The sequence below is a fragment of the Gambusia affinis genome, linkage group LG05, assembly GCF_019740435.1.
Source record: "Gambusia affinis linkage group LG05, SWU_Gaff_1.0, whole genome shotgun sequence".
NCBI lineage: Eukaryota > Metazoa > Chordata > Actinopteri > Cyprinodontiformes > Poeciliidae > Gambusia > Gambusia affinis.
The window spans coordinates 10,171,339-10,193,809 of record NC_057872.1 but is presented as its reverse complement, the minus strand read 5'-3'; the positions used below and the strand labels follow the sequence as shown (position 1 = coordinate 10,193,809).

General features: G+C 36.5%; 2 protein-coding genes across 9 annotated transcripts in view; one reads left to right on the top strand and one right to left on the bottom strand.

Moving 5' to 3' along the window:
- Nucleotides 1–4,505: 4,505 nt before the first annotated feature.
- entpd3 (ectonucleoside triphosphate diphosphohydrolase 3) lies at nt 4,506–21,466 on the top strand. Its single transcript, XM_044117955.1, has 10 exons — nt 4,506–4,667; nt 9,364–9,500; nt 10,027–10,144; nt 11,010–11,169; nt 11,507–11,666; nt 11,783–12,010; nt 13,337–13,600; nt 13,687–13,797; nt 14,986–15,123; nt 15,979–21,466. The coding sequence occupies exons 2-10, from the start codon at nt 9,366–9,368 to the stop codon at nt 16,165–16,167; spliced, it is 1,503 nt and encodes a 500-aa protein (XP_043973890.1). The 5' UTR covers nt 4,506–4,667; nt 9,364–9,365; the 3' UTR covers nt 16,168–21,466.
- LOC122831627 (RNA-binding motif, single-stranded-interacting protein 3-like) overlaps nt 17,792–22,471 on the bottom strand; it is a 139,227-nt gene continuing 134,547 nt past the window's right edge. For all 8 annotated transcript variants that reach the window (XM_044117963.1, XM_044117961.1, XM_044117962.1 and 5 more), the window contains one exon: nt 17,792–22,189. In XM_044117963.1, the coding sequence (XP_043973898.1) occupies nt 22,186–22,189 (4 nt within the window). In that variant the 3' untranslated portion in view covers nt 17,792–22,185. The remainder of the gene's footprint in view (nt 22,190–22,471) is intronic.

The following is a 22,471-nucleotide window of genomic DNA, read 5'->3' as shown; positions in this document are numbered from 1 at the left end:
CCCCTCATCAACACCTCCCTCCCCTTTACAGATTCTCAAGATCCTAAACTTGTATTGCACCTGTTCTGGCATTTTAAAATGGATTAGTGTTTTTTCAGTCAGACTTGCCAATTTTGCAGCTCCAGCTTCAAGTTAAATAATAACAGTCGTGATTCAGTCATTCTTTTTCATTTATTATTTATCAGGTTATCAGTCTGAAATTAATTTGTTTCTTTCCCGTTACGCATTTTCCCATTATGCATTTGAGACAAATAGGTTTCTTGCAATTGTATTTCTCGCTAATGCAGTTTGGGATCAATTAGAGGTAAGCACACTCCAACTGAGTTTGTCAGAAATTAAAGTGTAAAGTTATTATCACTTAATCTAATATAACCATATGTGAGGCTGCACAGTGACGCAGTTGGTAGAGCTGTTGCCTTGCAGCAAGAAGGTCCTGGGTTCGATTCCCGGCCCGGGGTCTTTCTGCGTGGAGTTTGCATGTTCTGCCTGTGCATGCGTGGGTTCTCTCTGGGTACTCTGGCTTCCTCCCACAATCCAAAAACATGACAGGATAATTGGTCTCTCTAAATTCTCCCTAGATGTGTGCTCGTGGTTTTGTTCTGTCTGTCTCTGGGTTGCAGACTGGCGACCTGTCCAGGGTGTGTACCCCATCTCTCGCCCAGAACATTAGCTGGAGATAGGCACCAGCACCACCCAACCCCACTAGGGTCGAGGGAGTAAGAAAATGGATGGATGGATAAAGATATGTATACTTAAGGTTTATAAATACAAACAAACAAGCAGAAGTGTATATATATGATTTTTGAAGGGAAAGTATTATGTATTATCCAAGCAAATAGGGCCATTAAATAGTACAGTCATCCATCTCTGTTGCCTTCAGTTGTTATAAAAATGCAGTATTTATCAAATATATATATATATATATATATATATATATATATATATATATATATATATATATATATATATATATATATATATATATATATATATATATTCTTTTGCATTTTATGACTGCTTGGTCAATGTTTTAGTGGATATTGCTCCTGCAAGCATCTCATGACCACAGACCAGGCCAGGAGACGGTTGGAGAGGTTCCACCAGCGGACGGCTGCAGGCCTGGATGGCATCTCCCTCAGGACTCTGAGGACCTGTGCCAGCCAACATGCCCTCTACTTAGATGCCTCTTCAACCTGAGCCTTAGTCAGGAGGAAGGGGGAAAAAACGAAATCACAAATATTAAATTGAAGAATGAAAGAAACATCATAGCTTGTATTCTGAAGAGACATTGATGCTTGGACTTGCCCTATAATTCTAGAAATAATATCTTCTAGAAATAACAAAAAAATATGAGTCAAGAAAAAAAAATTCCCAAAAATCAAGATGATAATTCAAGGTGATTTACACGTACTATTTCAGTATGAATTTGCCTGCATGAGCTCCATTAAGAAAGAAGATCCAGAATGAACACACATCAGCCTCACTTTGAAAGAAAAGCTCCACAGCTTCAATAGATGTCTGTAATCTGCATCCACGATGCTTCTTCTATTTCTTCTCATTGTGGAAATTAAATTTTAAAAGTGCTGCCTTTCCGGTTCACTTCAACCAGGAGGTTTCAGGTCTCACATTTGGCAGCTAAAAATATTCTTCATGCACTGTCTTCTGAAGGAGAAATGTGATTCACATTGACTGAACCGATACTTGTCTCTTTTTAAGACAGGATGAAGCCAATGAGGAGAAGACAGATTTGTTAAATATTAGATGAAAAAAAATCAACATACATACATACAGGGGAGTTTTCCCCTGTCAACTCACTGTGCATCACTTTCTCCCCTCCTCTTCTCATTGTACACTCTCCAGCATTTCCAGGAAATCAAATAATGACGTTTACAGATGACACCACAGTTAGTGGGACTCATTTCATATGAAGTTGAGTGGCCTATCAAAACCAGTTTGACTGGGTGGCGTTCACTGAAAAATCTCAGAAAACTAAATGTCTTAGTTTTAACTTTTTCCTTTTTGATCACATTTTACATGGCTACTAGTAAATTGGTGTGTGTCTGGTTTTCAGACATAGTGGTGTTTGTGATATATCTTTTACTTTTATTGATTGGACTTTATAGGAAAGATGCTCTTAATTTTATTGTACTGTTTCACTGTACTTTAGCAATAAAGTCATTCTTTCATCCATTCTAAAGTTTAATTGTGAAATGTAAATTCTGATACCCTATTCTTCATATTGTAACAATTCAACTTTCTGGATTCCCGTGACCGGCTTTGGGACATGTTGCACATTTCTTAATGTTTATCACAGCAACTCTTTTCATTCATTCTGTACTCAAATCTGCTTTGCGAAGTTCTGAAAGGCAGACCAGGCTCCAAACACCAGATTGGAAACAGTCTTTTTCTCCACCCAGAAACAGCTGCACAGACAGGGAATCCAAGCTAAAAGGAGAAACACAAAACATGACTTGACAAGAGCACTCACCGGACTGGATGTGGTTCTTTCACTCAATATCATCATAGGTAGATAAATGACTTAGTTACGATAACATGACTTGCAGAACTTGTACATAGTGTTCTGAGAACCTAGAAAGCAATACAAACTCCAAATCTAGGCAACAAACATGGGAACCTGTAAGATCCCAGACAACTACCAAAACCAAACATTATGATTGTAAAGCACAAGACACTTGTCTGATTTAGCAACAGTTTGGTCAGACAAATGAGACGGTGACATTTACTGTTTATTGACTAGAAATACTCAACTCACTGAAACAGGAAGTACCTACATCTTATCATTTCGACACATAACACAACTACACCTGGACTAGAAAAGCAATTTTTTCACTTAAGATGCATCTATGGTGGATTTACCTTAATCGATTTTATTTCTAAAATAAAAAAAGAAATGCAGAATATCCAATCTACACTAGAGGTTGCAGACTTTTTTTGAAAAATAAGGATCATGTCAGTAAATCCAAAACTTTCCAAGTATGGACAGATATTTTACAGGACTGTAACTTTTCTCACAAATCTTGATCTCAAATCAAATATGACTCCTGAGTGTTTGTGACATTGTGATAGCTTTTGTTATGACATGGATCTTCCCTCTTCTGATGGTGTTTATGGCATTTAAATGTTCACAACTATATTGCACAACCCCATTCAGTGAATATAATACTTATGCAATTGAAACTAAAAATGCAACAGATGGCAATAATCTTGTGGGTTTTTTTTTTTAATATCATCTTTGATTTTGTGTTAAAAGCATCCACAATGTTTTTTTCAAAAGGCAGTCGTTACTGAAAATGTAGCAAACGAAATCCAAGCAGTATCAGAAAACATTTGTCAAGAGACAGTTTTCATTGACTTATTTATCACCTGAGCACAAAATAGAATCTGTTCTCAGTTGTTTTTGAGGCTTTAAAACTTCTATTTGAATAGAAAAATAAAGAAAACTTTACAACCAAAACTCCCTGATTAATCAGGGTCAGTCATCTCTGCTGTTTATTGTCTCAAAGTGACGTAGAGTGTCTGATGGGTAAATAATCTTTGTAAGCCAAAACCTTAATCTTTTTCTATTATATATTTTTGGACATTTTAATAACAAACAGTGGATGCAATTGCAAAAATTGTGTGAACCGACTCAGGTTTGTTGTACTCTTTAATTCCCAAGAAGAGCAATGGAGAATGAAGCAATGAAAGACTGCTTCTCTCTGCAAAGAATAAGTATACTACACTTAAAGGGCTGCTTTGCTTGTTATTCTTTGCTCTCGATGTTATTGATCTTCTACTAAATGACATTGCATGGGTAGACATGTCGAAAAAAATACAAACTGTTCTCATCTCCACAGAAAGCAAAATTGGAACATGTCTCTGCGTGTATCCGCAGAAACAGTGAACCCAAATAAAAACAAGCATTCAGCAGTTGACTGTCTGATTGGCAGGCTAAGCAAACACAGCAGCGTGGTGTGACATACAGCAGGATATGTTCACACAATGAACGCCCTGCTAAGACAATGACCTCCCTTAAATGACTCATGGGATCCACTGTCACAAATTCAACCCGGCTTTTGAGGAGGAGTCTGCAGGTTTCAACACACCTTTTAACACTGGCAGAGTCTTTAAGCATTTACTTCCCTGATGGCCCCTCAGATCGGAGCTTTTAAGTAAGAGCTGACTTCATGATAACCCTCACTGCAGATGCTCAGCCACACTGCACTTTATCCTATTGATTGTATCCTTTAACTCTTTATTTATCCCCCACACCCCCCAGCCCCCAGCCCGTCACAATTTGTATTCATTTTCACAAACTCTTCTTGTGTATTTGATGTGTGGACAGACAGTCAGGCAGCTGTCGCAGCCCTTCACCTGTCTCCGGTTCACTTTTATTAGTTTGTTGTACAGGTTTATGTGGAGTGTGGCATGTGTACAGAACATGCTGCTCCTCCCATTACTCTGTTCACCCTCACATTCACCACCCATATTCTTGTGGGGAAGTCACAATTCCAATCTCTCCTCCACACACAACTCTCTTGCTTCTTAGCTTGCTCTCTTTTCATCTCTCAGTTGCTCCCTCATTTCCTGCTGTGTTCAGTTATCCCGTCCTGTGAGCTATCTCACTCCCACTCCCTGCCCTCATCTGCAAAGCAACCTCTGCACGGTAAGATAAAAAACACACTTTGTTGCATGCAATCATTGACATGTCATCACCCACTGTGTTTTTCTTAACGGAATATGTATTCATGTTCTAAACTGGACTTATAAATACAGATCTTTTTTTTGTACTGTTGTAATGCTCACTGATCTACTGTACTGTCCCTAAGACTGTTAATGTCACTCATGCTGAGATGAATCAACTTGTAGAAGCACAGCAGTTTCTCAAAAATGTTGGAGATTTGAGATCCTAATCTTAATGTTCGTACATGTTTAATATCACTGTAGGCATTTTAACTAGTCAGTGGTTAAATTCTTTCAGTCGGTGAGTACACATTTAAATTTTGCTGCACAGCGTATCATGTTTACCTTGTGGACAGGGTGGTGGAAAAGGGGTGTGATGGGAGTGAGAAGGAACATCTGCTCTTTTCTAGTTAAGCATAGGCTAAATGTATTTGTAAAGTAGGATAAAGCAAAAGTTTTAGGTTTAAAGTATTTTGGTCTAGTCATTATATCTTCACACCATCTCAGACTCTTAACTTGTACCTTGCATCATTTTTGATAGAATTTTTATGGCTATTTGTTTCGTACTCTTTCACCGCTTCAGAGGCTCAACACACGCCTAAAAACAGAGACTGACGTTACACTGATGAGCTACAATAAATAAATACGCAAGTTAAATGCAAAGCTATTCGGGTGAACTGACTAAAGCGTAGAAGTGTAATTCCATGACAACAGTTTCAGGCAGTCGAGGAGATTTGAAGAAATGCAAAGGGATAAAAGAAAGTGTAATTTGTCTTTAAAAGTAGGGGGAAAAAAAAAACGTTTGTAGCCTCCAGAAATCAAATATCATCCAGTTTCACTTTTCAGGGTTGAAAAAAATTTAACAATAACTGAGACAAGCAGACATGGCAAAAGAAAATAAATCAGATAAACTGCTATGTATCTCCTGTTTGGAGAGACGTCGGAGAGAATCATTACCAGTTCAAGGACTGTGATGGAGTTTCTCCTTGGGAAAAGACAATTTCCCCCCAGGAGAAATGTCTATTTGTTAAAGTAGAGGTAATGTTTTCATGAGCAACAAGTGAGTTTAACAAATAAAGGTTCAGTACTAAAAATTATTTTTCATTCAAAAATGTTTGAGCTGAAAAGTGAGAGAATGTCATATTTTCTCAGACTTTACGTTTCTGAAAGATTATGGTAAGATTATGTAATTTTAACGTACACACTCATTTAAGCACAGATGTTTTCTGCTCTCCTTATTTTCCTAAATTTGCTCAATAAGAACCCACTTAAAACATTTTGTTTTTCAATCATTTTACACTTTAATTTGCATGTATTTCCACCCTTTGATTTTTTTTTTTCCCCTAATCAGGAAAAACACATGATAAGCTGCCTCTGTGGGTCAGGTGTTGCCACACAGTACAAAAAGAAGAGGAAATCCACTAATAACTTATTTTCTCCCAGTTCAGAATGAGCTCATGTCAGCTTATTGACAGCAAAAGTTTTTGGAGTGAATCCACTTAATATTAGAGGATAGACACAGACAGTTAGACCTTTGGCCAACTTTCGACTCAGAATGTGACAATTGCTGGACTCAGATGTGTAAAATGATAACTAAGTCTTGGCTCTATTTTTAGACAGATCATTTGAATTTTTAACTTCTTGCATTTTGGAAATTCTTTGTTCATGCTTCTCAAATAACTGCTGATTAGAAACTTAATATTATAAATATAAAAAACACAAAAACTTTTGTGTGATCAATTAAAGTAATCTGGTAAATGAAGGAGATATAGTGAATCTTATGGGAGTGTGTCGTACTTCCCATTTGTTGCCAGAGTTTTGATGTAATTTAATCTTTCCCTTTGATCCAATTCAAGGTTTCTTTATTTCTATTTTCCTTTTCACTCTGTCTCATTCAAAGAATGCTAAAGCATATATTTTTTTTACTGTATATGAACGATAGGTTTGTTAGACCGTGAGATCACAACAACATTAACAAGATTTCTTGTGGTCAGACACAACTTATAAAATCTTGATTAGATCAGCACTTGAATCACTGCAATTGTCTAACCAACACAATATGCTCTGAAACAGAAAGATCAAATCGCCACCATATTATCCAGTATGGCTTTAAACATTCACTGTGGATAAACTGAAAACTAATTTCTTCTTATTATATTATTACATTGTATTATTATAAAGCCATTTATGGAGAAGTGGGTGCAGTATGAACTATTACAAAAAAATAAAACGCATAACAGTCAGAAAAAGTAAAAAAAAAAAAAAAAGAGGTAGAATTTAAACATGAATAAATATTAGCTATTTTTACTAATGTCTTTTTGAAATACAAAATTAAATCACTGCCTACCAGGAGAATGAAATTAGCAAAATAACAAACAGAAAAGATTTTCTGGTATACAACATGATTCAGTCAATCAGTGTGATTGCTTTTAAACTGTTTTGTAATTTGTTTTAAACTTCTGCATATGTTATAATTTGTTTTCCGTTTGTATAACCAGGTTGTTATGTGCTGCATAAACTAGATTTGAAATTGGGCAAATGTTCAACACATATCCTATTATAATATAGTAAAGGTATGGCTTTATTCCCCTACTTGCAATTGCTAAACCAACAAATCCATACTTCAGATCAATCCTTCCCTGCAGCAGTCTCCTGCATTATAAAAGCAGAACTTAGCCGAAGTAGAAGTCAGCATCACTTTTCACTTTTGATGGTTGGGGCATCATTTTTCAATTTAAAGTTAGGAGGAACTCTTTATAGTTTTGTTTAATGAAAAGGGAGATGCATGCATTTTTTCAGTACTCATAAAGAAAAGTGTGTATCTAGCTTCCTGAACCACAGCAATATGAAGACACACAGCAGACACCAGGTTCTTACCTTTCAGGAAATCTTTTCTTTATTACACTTTGCCTAAATATTCAGATTATAACTTTATGTATTGCCAGAAAAAAAAAGTCTTTTAAAGCCTCTGTTATAATTATAACTCCACTCTCCTGCGAAGCCTATGTGACATAAATTTTGTCACATGTTCCCTGGTAAGGCTTCGGGCTACACTTACAGCAGCCCAGATTTCTGTGACCACAGAGACAACAATGAGCCCATTAACAGGGTTCTGCAAAAAAAACACCAGTCAGTAATGAAAATGACAAAACGAGCAGAAGAAAAAGAAGGGGCAAATTAACAGTACAGTTTTATAGAGCGAGAAGGGATTGGCTTCTTTCCCAATAATTTTCTTCCCAGTAACCACAATAACAGAAAACAAGCAATAGCTTTCTAGTCAGAAATCTCTTTGACAGTCATGGAGAGATATGTTAAGTCTAGTTAAGTCGTGTTTACTTGTGTAGCACATTTCATCAACAACGCAGTTGAAAGTGATTTACACCAGCAAGCATAAAGCAGTGAACAATTACAAAATAGCAATAAAAAATACATTTGTCAAATGCCATCCTCAAGCAAGTACACATTTAATACATTCCAATTACTATGAATTAAAGGCAATTCAAAACAGGTGGGTTTATAGCCTTGATTTAAGGCAACTCAAGTTCCTGTTCATCTTGTTAATGCCAGGGACTGCTGAGCCCAGTTTATTGATGATTCCTAAATTACTCATACTAAATTCTCAGTGCAATGTCATATATCCAAATCTGTGCACAACAATCAATGGATTTTGTCGATGGATTACATTCTGGATAAACCATTACAGTCACTTCTGACTTTGGATAATGTGCAGTTACGGTAATTCATGAACACTTGATATGGCATAAAGTCTTCAGTGATGACAAAATGACCCAATTTGTGACCAATCAGTGGAGACCATGTCAGTATTGCTTTACTGATGATAATAAAGGACATTTCCTCCCTCACATTGTAAGTCACTTTCACCTGGCATATTTTTTTGCAATGTCTAAAACTTTGTAGCATCAGAAGTTTCTCTCCAGATGTATCTACATTACAGCCCAATTTATCTGGAGAGAAACACTCCTTTCTGTCACTGAATATAAACAACTCAGGCTGAGTGGTTCCAGGCACACCGTTACTCAGAATATATGTTTATATTGTTTGTGGTTTGTATAGACAGAAAGTTGGAATGGGTAACAGAGACCATATCGAATTATCTAAAGAAATAGACTTTTCTGTCCAAGGCTGCAATCAAATATAATCTCACATATTTCAGATTATCTATTGTTTGTCTGTGTGTCTGTGTATGTCATATATTCCTTAAAAGACTTGAGAGAATGCTAATATTATGCTGCATTGAGGGCATAATTAATGCTTGGTGAAACTGGGTTGAAGTTCAAGATGTACCTCATTTCACAGACAAAAATTCCTGCTGTGTATCTTTTGTTTTACTGTAACCTCAGAGCCAACACACCAACCTAAAAGCAGGGGTTTCCTGTTAAAGGCATTACTTCAGCATGCGGTTTATCAGAGCTATTTTGTGTCTATTAGAATGCTTTCCTTCTCATTTGCTGACATTGGCTTGTTTGGCTCTCATCCATGATTGCTATTATTGCTGCCAATATTTTTTTTTGTCCAGCTCAAAGTTAATACTGTAAAGTCCCTGTTTATCACCACACTTCAGAGCTCCATATTAATCACTGTAACATAACAGCTGAGAGGCTTTTAGTAACAACTTCACTTCTACTTTTTGTTTTGGCTCTGGCATGCTTTGCCAACAGGAAATGGGTTCCAAAAAGAAAATGGGCTACAAGTGTCGCATAGCAGGAGTGATGCTTCTATTGATTGGAAGTATTGCTGCCCTTGTTGTTGTTGCTGTCGTCCAGGACAAGTTAAAGGTTAAGGAGTATGGATTAGAGGTGAACACACACACACACACACACCCACACACACACACACACACGCATACACAAGAGTAGCTTTCTATCTTCTTAAGCACTTTCTGTTGACTTCTATTCATTTTTTTATTCATTTCTGTAATATAAACCTGACTCTTACCCTAAATCTAACTATTGCCAGTACATGCTTAACCCCACACGGCAAAAAAAGCACTAGTTGGTCCCCACATCATTGCATTAGTTGAAAAAAAATGCATCAAATACAATGACACATACAGACACATGCATGAGAAAAATAATACCTACAGTTTTATATTTTGTACCTGCACAATCACACACTTTCAAGACATTGTCAAGTTAGATCTCAGCTACTGGTTCCACTGGTTTATAAAGTGAGGCAAGAAAACAAACAAATAAAAAAAAAATAGGCCAGCCATACTTTATTTAGGCACACCTTTGCTTCGGTGTAAAATATGTAGTCTTTACATATACAGTTTATAAAACGTTCACATGGAGGGCTGATGTTTTCCTGCATGCTCTTCCACAGTTTGGCATTGTGATAGACGCCGGTTCCTCCCGCTCCAATGTGTACCTGTACGAATGGCCTGGGGAGAAGGAGAACGAGACCGGGGTAGTGACTGAAAGAAAGAACTGCAAAGTTAAAGGTCAGCGACGTTCAGTTATCAGCTGTGTAATGTTGGTAGAAATGTTTCAACCTTTTTTTGGGGCGTGCTGTGGTGGGGTAGGGGATAGCGCAACCCACATTTGGAGGCCTTGAATCCTCGACGAGGCCGTCGTGGGTTCGATTCCCGGACCCGACTGACATTTGCCGCATGTCTTCCCCCTTCTCCTTCCCTCCTTCCTGTTAGCCTACTGTCATGTAAGGGACGCTAGAGCCCACAAAAAAACCCCTGGAGGGAAAAAAAAAAGAAATGTTTCAACCTTTTCAAACAGCAACGCGTCAAATTCTAAATATTCTACTAGTGTAATCCATCCATCCATTTTCTCTTCACCCTTTGTCCCTAATGGGTTCAGGAGGGTTACTGGTGTCTATCTCCAGCTGCGTCCCGGGCGAGAGGCGGGTTCACCCTGGACAGGTCGCCAGTCTGTCGCAGGGCAACACAAAGACATACAGGACACACAACCATTCACACACACACTCACACCTAGGGAGAATTTAGAGAGACTAATTAACCTGACAGTCACGTTTTTGGACTGTGGGAGGAAGCCGGAGAACCCAGAGAGAACCCACCATGCACAGGGAGAACATGCAAACTCCATGCAGAAAAACACCAAGCCGGGAATCGAACCCAGGACCTTCTTGCTGCAAGGCAACAGCTCTACCAACTGTGCCACTGTGCAGCCTAATGTAATCCAAATGAACCAAATAAAATAAAATCTGGAGTATCCTAAGCATTTTTTTTTTCGTTCTTTAAAATGCTTTATGTTTCACAAATACCTCTGTTCAACAGTTTCAAATGCAATGTTTGTTTTTGAAGGAATAATCCAAAAGCAAATCTGTGCCTCCAGGGGTTCCTATCTCAGAACTCAAGTTTAGCTCCAAGGAAGATAAAACAGCATTCAAAGAATTTCAAGACTGCATGGATGAAATAAAGAATCACATTCCTGAAGAAAAACACAAAACCACACCCCTCTTTCTGGGAGCTACAGCTGGGATGCGCCTTCTAGAGTAAGAAAGAGACAAGAACCTAAACCACACCGTTGTTTTTAAACTGTGCTATTTTTAGTAATTAAATGTTTTATCAGTCTCAAAAAAAAAAATAAGGAATGGAGTTAGGAGAGACGCTGCTTTCCCTATTTACCTCCAAAAATCTGAAAAGCAGAGGGTTTCAATTTCTATTAGAAGACAAATACATAAAATAACTGGTAGGTTTTAGGAAAGCACAGAACATACTCAGAGAATGTACAGGCTGCTTTTGTGAGGACATAGTTTTAAACTGATCAGAATTGTACTTTCCATATCAATTTGTTGTGTGATTGATTATTGTTTTTGTCTTGTTTTTAAGAATGAAAGATGAGAAAAGAGCCAATAACATTATGGAAAAACTCAGAGACTTCCTGAGTAAACAAAACTTCCAGTTCCACAACGCTTCCATCATCACCGGACAGGAAGAGGGGCTGTATGGGTGGATCACAGTGAATTACTTGAAGGAAAATTTCCTACAGGTGAGACGTGAGAGTGTACTTGTACGGTTTAAATCATAGAAACACAACTGCTCTGTGAACAGGACCAGGGTAAGGTACAGTTGCTTTTCCCTAAATCATTCCAATTATATTTGTAGAAAAACATGTGGAACACTTACATTCGTCCAAATGGAGCAGAGACAGTCGGGTCTATGGATCTCGGTGGAGCATCGACACAGATAGCCTTCCAAGTTCAGGAACGTGGAGAGGGGCCTGACTACATGCGTGTCAAGCTGTATGGTTACCCCTACACTGTCTACACACACAGTTTCCTTTGCTATGGCAAAAATGAGGCTGACAAGAAGGTTCTGGACAAAGTAATCAGGGTATGCAACTTTTTTTTTTTTTTTTTACATTTTGTCATATTGCAACTACAAACTGCAATGGATTATAATAGAAACGATAAAATAAGGAAAAGTAGTGCATAGTTGTGAACTAAAGGGAAAAAACATGTATTGTTTTCTTTTTATACATTTTTACAAGAAGAACTTTTTACAAATACAAATCTGGAAAAGGAGCTGTGCCGTCATATTCTGTCTTTATGAATCAGTGCTTTAAAAACAAAATTATTCCTTTTGAGTTTTGTATCTACCTCCTTAGTACATTAAGATACTGATTAAAAGAAATACTAAAAAGCTCAACATCATTTTTGAATTGTTGTAGGGCATCTATGAAAATAAATTTCTGAAGTTTGACTTGGCCATTGAACATATGAACATATAATTTATTAAAACCATTCAATTTTACCTTTGATTTGCTGAAAGATGCTTAAGACTTGCAATATATTTTGTAGAACATTCATTTATTAATGTTCTGCAACAAATCTCTGAGCTCTTTGAAGATCAGCTGCATAATTAAATATTTCAGACTGTTTGCATGTTATGTGACTTCTGAAGGCAACTGGTTGTACTGTAGGTTATTCATGGGTGTTGCTTAAAGTCCCACTGGAAATTAATACTTGTAATGTGGCAAGAAGTAAAAAGAGGATTAAGGATGTTGTTGCTTTAATAAATGTAAAGCACTAAATGTTGCTAAAACAATATAAAACGGGCAATAAAAGCTACGTAAAACTGAAAAGATTGTTGTATGTAAATGTGACTGAAAACAGTGGCACAGTTCTGGAATATGAAGCAGGCTGTCAGACCACAAAGACCAAAATGGCCCAAAAACATCATGAACGTGTGCAGACTAAGATAACCATAACAGAAGAGGTGCCCAAAATTCATCAAGAAAAGAACTCCCATTCACGTGAAAGCTAAAGTCCATTAATGCCATGTTAAAAATGGATTAGTGAATGCTGCTGTTCCTAACAGTCAAAGGAAAACCAGTCAAGAATGCATTATATCATTAAGAATATTGATTGGACCAGGAAGGTCATCCTAGCAGCCTGGGTGAAAATCATAATTTCTCGTAACTTACAGCCCAATTTTCAAAATCAATGACCATGTGATAGGAAGAGATATCTCGTGTTGGTGTACAGTGGAACTAATGTGAATACACTACAGTCTGTTACCTGCATGAAATGATGGCTTTAAGGGTTTAATATACAAAAGTTTCTGTTAGTCTTCTAATCAAGAGCCTTCACTCTCATTCTTTTGTCTCACTGTACTTTTCACTTTACGATGACATGTCTTTACTTTGGATGTTTTCAGGAATCATCCGACCCAGCCTACATAATAAATCCCTGCTACCCCAGAGGTTTCAACGTTACCACAAAAGCTTCATCCATTTATGACACAGAGTGCATACCGAAACCCAAAAACTACAACGCCACCCAAGAGTTCTACATGGTTGGAGGGGCCGACTCGGAAAAATGTGGGGAAATAGTGAAGTCCATATTTGACTTTCAAAACTGTACCTCAGAGCAGTGCTCCTTCAATGGGGTGGAGCAGCCACCAGTGACTGGAGATTTTATGGTAACACTTGTAGATGCAACTGTGGGTACAAGTAAGTAGTTGTTGATCCAGAACAAATGAATGTTTGTTTCTTATGGTTCTTTTAGGCATACGCTGGATTCTTCTTCATTGCTCGAGCGCTGGACCAGAACGGGAAATCCGACCTTGATCAGTTCAACATTGCTGTTGGGAACTTCTGCCACACTGACTGGGCCAAGGTAGGTCATCCAAACTGATGTGACGCTGCAATAGAAAGTGAAAAGAAGAAACGACAAAAAGGCAGATAAAGGACACAAAAAAAGAAGGTAGTGTGTTCATGAATGTGTGGAAAATAATAACTATTAATAACTTGATGAAAATCGATTTGTTCATACAGCACTAAAATGCGACAAATATAGTTTCAAGACAACAAAGTCTATTTCAGTTCCTAACTTTTTATTTAGAATCAAATTTGGTTCAAATTTGGTTAATCACAGAAGAATCCAATTTTGTTTAAACACAGTCCAATTTCTTCAGTTTATTAAAAGTAGTTAGCATTCAGAAAAGGTTGTTCTCTTTAAAATACAGCACAGTAGAACTGAGCAAATAAAAAAAAGACATAAAATGTTTTTAAATTAAGGGACTATAGAAGAAAAGACAGTCTTGGATAGTGGAGCTACTCAGGATTCAGGGTCCCCACTTCCTGTTCCACTTTTATCATTTTTTAATTGTCTTTCAGATAAATTACAGATTGTTTTCATTTATTTATTTTTATGTTTTTGTACACTTCTTGAAATTCAGAAACTGATCTACATTTCATTTAGATTTAGATTTTGGTTAAACATTTTTCCGTGGGGGACGGACAAACAAACCTTGACCTGTATTTTGGGCATTTGTTCACAAGCTTCTTTAATGGTTTGCTGTCTTTTTCTACTCTTCCTCCTGAAAGAACTGGTGTAGCATTCTGGAGCTATCTTGCTCACACCCTTTGTAACCTTGCCAACACATTTAATGTGAGGCTCAGACCTCTGTGAAAACTACTTTCTTTAACCTCTTTGTAGTTGATAGCTGCTCATTCAAAAGAACAATTTTTCCTCACCCATAACCTTCCTGACTGAGAGACACTGAGACATTGTATCAATATTTCCACATACCAATAGCATATAACATTCTTTGAATGATAAAAGTTTTGCTTAGTACGTGTGCTACTCTTTCATTGCAAAACTCTTTTCCGTGGATTGAAATGCACTTATTGTCCTCCAAACAACAGTAGCGCTAATCTATTGAAAAGTCCAGCTCTGCATGAATTTGATTTTGCCTCTTTATTCTGACTTTAGGGATGCAGCTGGGGTTTTTTATTTTTTAGCTTGCACTCTTGCTGTTGTCAAACTACTATCTTAACGCTGATCTCTTTCTTGTCTTTTAAGCTAAAAGTACAAAAGCACTGGATCGCTGACGCATACCTCAAGACCTACTGCTTTGCCAGTCACTATGTCCTCACTCTTCTGGCAGATGGCTATAAGTTTAACAGTGAGACTTGGAAAAATATTCACTTTGAACAAAAGGTAAGTAGAACAACATCCAAAACGATGTAAAAGCCTGTCTTGACTGAAAGCTTTGCTTCTATCAACTTATTTTCTGCATTTGTAAAAATCAATGAACTGCTGTAAAATTAGAGCTTCAGAATGCATCCACGTTGGGGCTCAAGCCATCTTTAGCTGTGTCAAACATTGCTTTGGGCCACCCACTGACACTAATTATTTTGTTCTGAAATAGTGGAACATATGAAGAGCATGTTTCGACAAAGACCCTTACAAAAGTGGGATTTCCCAAGTATTACTCTGTGTTCGTCACTCATAACACAAAATGAAAGACAGTGGTTCTATGAAATATCTAAACTCCAGACTTGCCGCAGATGTTGGCCTTTAGGCACAAGGCATTTTTGTTCCTCAAATCCTTGAGGCACTCCCAGATTTGAACAAAGAATCAATGTTCTGATTGGGCCTCCCTTGGGGTATTATGACAGTCAGTAGGCCGTTATAGAAAGAGCCAAAAACCAGACACATGGATTTTTTAGTGGGGTGTTCTTTGCATGTTATGACTCATCTTGTGTCCTAAAGCTGTGCATGTCGCTTCAGCACAAAAATATTCAGTATCCGAAACTTCAAATGTCATGTATGTTCAGTGCGAGAGTGAGGCTCAAAGGAAATGCAAACAGAAACTCAAATTATGCAAGGTGTTTTCTAGCTTTTTTACGAATTCAAGAACAAAAATGTGCCGTGCATTTGTAGTCCTAGTCAGAACTTTATCAAGCCTTTTGTTGTGTATGATTCTGCCATCTTTATAGCTCAAACTTGTGTAAAAGTAAAGAAAGCATGACTAAACATGCATGTGTGTAACTTCTCTCCTTCCCTCTTCAGGTAAAGGAAACAAGCATAGGCTGGAGTTTGGGCTACATGCTGAGCATGTCCAACATGATCCCGTCGGAAGTGAAAGAAATCACTCCAATGACAAACCCGGTCTTTGCTGGTCTCGTCTTTCTATTTTCAGCTCTAATCATTGTAACAGCAGTCTTAGGATTTATCATCCTCATTCGTACTTGCTATTGATAGGCGATGAAAGGAAATTAAGGAGAGCACAGGGAATTATTTTGTTCTTTGCTGGAATGTGCTGCAGTAGCATGTGATCAGGCATGTTTGTTGAACATTACTAAACAAAGTCTTGTGTTTTTTCAGCTCATACCTCTGAGGCAGGATTTACATAGAAAATGTCTTTGCACTAAAGTTTCTGATTAATTATTATTATTTTTTTATTTCCCCAATACAACCAGTGCTTTCAAAAGATAAATCACCTAAATGGAAATGAGCACAATCGTAAATCTCACTGGACCGTTTTTATTTCTCTGATACGTATCTGAATTTTCTTCTTTTGGTTATTTTTACCTCACAGAAGCGCAGAGAATTAAAAATACTTTCCCAGCAGTTTTTTTTTTTTTCACAACACAAATGCAAATGAACAAGAATCAAAATATCATTCTCCATACATCCATATGGAAGAGGACATTGCAGGAGGGCAACACATATTTTGCTTGCACAGGTTGATTTGTTTGTCAAGCATCCACAGAAAAATTGTGGGGTTTTTTTGTTGGAAATATCCAAAATGTTTTGCTGATGGTAGCATCAAGGAAACCGATCAATATTTGTCACGTTTCCTCATGATGAGGTAATGCCCCTCCACTTCTGGTGTCAGTTCTAGTTTTAGGTCAGAGATTCATCACACATCTATGTAAGCAGACATAAACAGTCCATCCTTTTTTATTTGAATAAAAATGAAGAAAGGGATGAAGGGGTGAGTAGCCTCTGAGCTGCACTGTCAGGGAACAGCAATGCTCCTGCCAGGCTTGATAATGACACATCTTTAATGCTTATTGTAATAATTAATAAATTGCGAATGTTTTTTTTTTTTTTTTTTAAACAAGAGCGTTAACTATTTAACTAGTGTTATCAGAAAAACCATCAAACAGTATAGGAGGTGTGTAGTGCTGAGTTAAAACCTTCATGAAATGGCTCATTTGCACTCTTTAGGCTTTGGTCGCATTTTTGTTAAAGCTGCAGTACGTAACTTTTATTTAGTAACAATGTTTTTTGCAACTATCACTGTGTTATGACAGTATACTACAATAACCAGTGCAAACTCCTCTGCCTCCTCCCAGTGTTCCCAGTACTAACTGCATAAATCCAGCGCTTGGTCAGAAACAACCAATCAGAGCCAGGATGAGGGTCTTAGTGCTGTAAATCACTCTTGTGTAGTAGCCGCTCACCCCATCCCCTTTTCTCTCTGCTACATAACAGAATTTTTTCAACAACAGAGAAAGTCATGAATGTTCAATCTAGTTATAATGGCCACTGAAGAACAATTTTCCTGTAGTGGTAAGTTGTGTCTCTGCAATTAGCACAGTTTAGCAGTGCATACACAAGAATGATTGACAGCATCTAGACCTTCCTCCTGGCTCTAATTGGTTGTTTCAGATCGGGAGTGTTGAATTTTTTCAGATGGCAATAATAGCACTGGAAGGAGGTGAAGGAGATCAATCTTTTCACATGTTATCTGTGTCGTAATATACTGTTATACCTTTAATTAGTATATTAATAAAAAAATATATATGTTTTTTAAAATAAAAGTTACATAGTGCAGCTTTAAACGTTAAGCAGGACAGTGCCCAAAAATCTCATGTCTGTTTTTTTCTTCATCCCTCCTTTGATCATAGAAAGATTATGGTGCTCAAGTTCTAAGGAGAAAAGTTTAGACTAACTAAACATTAGTGTGATTATTGTCTGTAACATTTCCACACTTTATATCACTAGACATTTGAAGTATTATAATTAGATGTGGAAGATCTAACTCAAAAATCAACTTTCATACATTAGATTACTGAAAAACACTTAAACGTCGTCATGTCTTATATTACAAATTCATTTAAGTAATGGTTATGAAATGTACCTGATTAACAATAACTAAAGTAGTTCTTAATGTCTGTTCTTGAGGGTGTTTCACTTTTCATTCCAGAGTTATAGTTCGAACTGAACATTCATAACTCTAAAAGTAGAAACAGGAACAATAAATTTATGTAAAATGACTCGCTTTGTTTTTTTTCTTTCCATAGGTTTTTTTATATATAAAAGGCACATTTCAGGAAACTAACCAATTTATTCCAATTTTGTGTTGTTTTCCCAATAACTTTATCTCACTCTATGGGAACATAGAAAATGCTGATTTTCAATTATATGTGTTCAGCTGTCGATGTTTTCAGCTATTTACATATATTTTATTACATGAGAAAGAAATTTTTGAACATTCATTTGAAACAGTAAATCATGAGATTTGTTTTTGTGAATGTAAGTGCAGTTACAGTGAACTTTGGTTGGATACAGCACACTCTACTGGATAATATTTTAGGACAATTTACTTGAAAAACTGATGCATGTTTTTCATTGTATTGTACGTTCCCTTTTGTTTCAATGCTTTGATAACTAACTGTATAATAAACTTGTTCTTTGACCGCAATTTTTCTGGTTATTTCATAAAATTCAGCAGCCAAACTACAGTATCTATGCAACCTTACAACAAACCTTTTGGTTTATTGTAAATTGTAAAAAAAAAAAAAAAAAAAAAAACACATGAAAAAATCAGACAGCCCACCAATACACAAAATATTTTGCTATACTAATGACCAACAATCTTGAAAACACTGAAATTACCCAGAATGGGATGATTCCTGTCAAAACAGGACATAATAAACAGCTGCATAGTTTTAATTTGAGCACACAACAAATTTGGTCCTTTTCAGAATCGGTATTATTTAGTTTCAAGTTATTCAGCAAGAGACTGATCATCTTTAACTCTTCCAAGTGTTAAAACTACTCAGTCTCTTGTTCAAATAACTCTGCAAGAGTTAAACCTATGACTGCTTGAAGCAGTATGCGTGCACATGCTATAAACCTGCCTTTTATCCACATGCAGAAAACAATGCTGCGCCCTAGTGGTAATATTCTGCACAAGCCATTAAGAAATGTGGACACTGGCTGTTTTTATATATAAAAAAAATTTATTGAAAGTTTTGTCAAAAAACAAAACAAAAAAAAAAAAAAAAAAAACCCACACGTGTGAAACTACAGCAACACCCACTGGTTCTACAGACACTCAAAATCACAACTTTGAAAGACATTGGAGGCATGTGACCAAGCAAATAAAAAAATAGCATCCTCAATGTTTTGCATCTTCTTTTACACGCCTGTACAAAAAAGAAACACCTCATAAATATTACCTTTGTTTCCTCGGCCTCCTCTTTTGCTTCTTTTCAATGAGAAGTTTGTATCTGCTTAGTTTTGGTTTAAAAAAAAATAAAAATAATAATAATAATAATAAAAGAAGAAAGAAATCACCTTTTCTCCATCCATTTTATCTTTTCACCTCCATCCAGAGCGGTGTCGGTCTACATGGATGTGGACTCAGAACCAGTGTGAACCACAACATGTACACTTCTTTTCCTGCTTTCTGTCCACTCATCTGATAAACTGGTACTCAGAGCAAATGTTATGTTAATTTTTTTCTTCTTCAGTCTTCATTCTGCCTCAAAATAATCAGTTGCTGTATTTCAATGGTGCATTTTTCCCCACACACATACACAACACAGCACACCCTCTTTCCCCAATACTGAAAAGTGTTTAGCAGCTCAAATATAAGTAATCGTCAAAAGACAGTAACAAAAAAAACAACAAAAAAAACAACAAAAAAAACAGTTGCACAAAAAATATTGCCCTTGTAGAAGAGTGTTCATAAGCTGAAATTGTTTTGTTCTGCAGAAGTGCCCTTTTGTCTGACAGAGGTCATTGGTGTTTACAAATTACAGGTGTTTGGCAAGACAGACAAGACAGATTGTTTTACAGAACAAGTTCTGTTTGTTTAAAGTGGGTTGTGAATTGCACGTATGTGTAGTCAGTATCTCAACTGCAGAAGACGGCGATGAGAGTAATCTCAGTTTGCAGAAACTGGGATGGATTATAATTAAGCAATAAAGGTTAGCGCTAACATAACTGCTCTCTTTTGAGAGTTCAAGTAAATTATTTTTGCATTTATGCGGCTATAAAGCATGTCCTTAAAGAATGTTTTAAAATGAATAATGTCCTATAAAATTTCAGTATTAGTTTTTGTTTTTTTTCTTAAAAACCATACTTATCTTGCCTGAAAATGCATCACATGACTTTAGTTACTACCATAGATTTATATGTATATCATATTTTATCAATATATTAAAATCTTATTCCCACATGTACACATGACTGCAAAATATTCCTTTAGATAAATCTTTCAATAATCATTTGATATCAGAAACCAGATTTAAAAAAAACAAAACAAAAAAAAAAAAAACAGAGCATAATCAATAAAAAATAACTTTTCATTCAGTGAAATGATAAGAAATGTTTGTTTTCTGTTCTCTAGAATAAGCAGATAGCATTGAGAGATTCAGTTTTGCTTTTGGTCGCTGTCTTCTGGAGGTAAGGTGCTGGCGGCCTATAACTGCTCCACAGTGCCACATTTTAAACAAACAAAGTCATCTGTGCAAATTAGAGGTTTGCATTCCGAACTGCGTTCATGAAGTCTGTAGTATTTTAACAAACAAGGTTTTAATTTCAGCATCTCTGCCATCTTATTATAAGCCACCGCTCTGTCGAGAAGGATGCTTCTCTTCAATCAACACTGAACTCAAACATCACGGCAAACTAAGCTGCTCTTCTCCTTGAGGCAATCGAGTTAAAGACCTACTGCATATTTTATTTTAATCTCACAAGCTGCGCTGGGGACTCTCATCCACTAAAACCATGGTAAGCAAGAATGCGTTTCACTTTTAAAAGGTGAAAGAGTTGAACAAACAACAAGGAAGATCTCTTCTCTACATAATTTCTTCGTCTTTGGTATAAAATATGCCATCGGCAGCGTTTGTTCAACCGTTAAGAAAGACTCAAGAAACCGTCGACAGCGTTACTCAAACTATTGCTTATTTATAAACCCTATTATTTTTGTTTCATCCTTCAGTTTGGTTGTTGATGAAGTTTTTCCATTTCGTTATGTTGTGAGACAAACGAAGCACACAAACAAGAACATTTGGACAGCAATGAAGAAAACAACAAAACCTGAAAATGAGACAATATGGTGGAGAAACTGAGATTTGATCCCACCGTTACACCAAACCACATTGCCCAGGAAGCCGCGGATCAACTCTATTAACAAGTCGCACAAAAATCTTTTTGTCCATCTAATCCATCGACTTTTTGAATCCATCGTTTGAAGATGACCACTTGTCATTTTTAGACTATTGTAATATCTTTTCAATCCTTTTTTTTTTTTTTTTTTAAAAACCTGTACAGATAGCTTTGTAGATTTCCTCTCTGAGACTCCCACAACACACTTTCAATCATTTTTAAAAAGATTTTAACACTATGGTGTCTTTTTTCCCCCCCAAATTCTGAGAAAATTAAGGCAATAAGAATTTAAGAAAACATTGATTTTCTAAAAAACTACTCAAATAATAAGAGAAAAAGAAAAACAGAGCTTCATATCAGAGGAAGACAGTCGGTTTTCCCCTAGACACTGCTTCCTTTATTTTTTGATAAAAATGTCAAAAATTCTACCTGCACATTCAAATGTTTTCTTTTTTTTCTTTACAGTTGGTTGAGTTTTGATTTCACTCTTTTATATAGTTTTTTTTTTGTTTTTTGTTTTTACCCCTCCAGAGGGGAAAGTCCAGTTTCAAGGTGAAAAATGATCAAATCAGTCTTGGACTGTGATTGATTCCATTGTCTTGTAGTTCAACAAACATTCTTTATTTGTTTTTGTTTTTTTATATATATATATATATAGCTGTCTTTGTCTTGGTTCAAACAGCTATAAAATATAGCATATTTTTTTTCTTCATTTATTTGGTTCCTGTGCACAGTGGAAGCATTTTCCTGTCTGCCATGTCCACCTCACTGCTATGTTTTTGTCCTCTGTGTTGTTTTGATTCTCTGTCTGTCTCCGGCTCCTTCGTGCAGTCCTTCTAAAGGCAATGCAACAATGACTCCCACCAGTTACCTGAAGGAGACAGAGAAGTCAGAAAATATTAGATGACCAAGACTTTTTTTCAGCAACGCAGCTGGACGGAAATAAAATCAAGTTGCAGAGGCGGCGAAAACGAAATAAACACCATAAAAAGGAGTGATAGAAAGAATGACAGAGTTGGAATGGAAGTAGTAAAAAGCTTTCAATTTTATACATTACATTTGTTGTTTTCTAAAATACTGCGTCTAAGTTTTATAGGCGTCTTAGAGCATTTGCATCTAATTTATTGTAAAATATTTTTTTTCCAGAGTTCAC

What these genes read in the sequence shown, in the direction of transcription:
- entpd3 (XM_044117955.1), top strand. Translation starts at nt 9,366, where the DNA reads ATGGGTTCCAAAAAGAAAATGGGCTACAAGTGTCGCATAGCAGGAGTG. An exon ending in TTAAGGAGTATGGATTAGAG is followed by an intron (nt 9,501 to 10,026) that starts GTGAACACACAC and finishes GCTCTTCCACAG; the next exon opens with TTTGGCATTGTGATAGACGC. An exon ending in GCCACACTGACTGGGCCAAG is followed by an intron (nt 13,798 to 14,985) that starts GTAGGTCATCCA and finishes TTGTCTTTTAAG; the next exon opens with CTAAAAGTACAAAAGCACTG.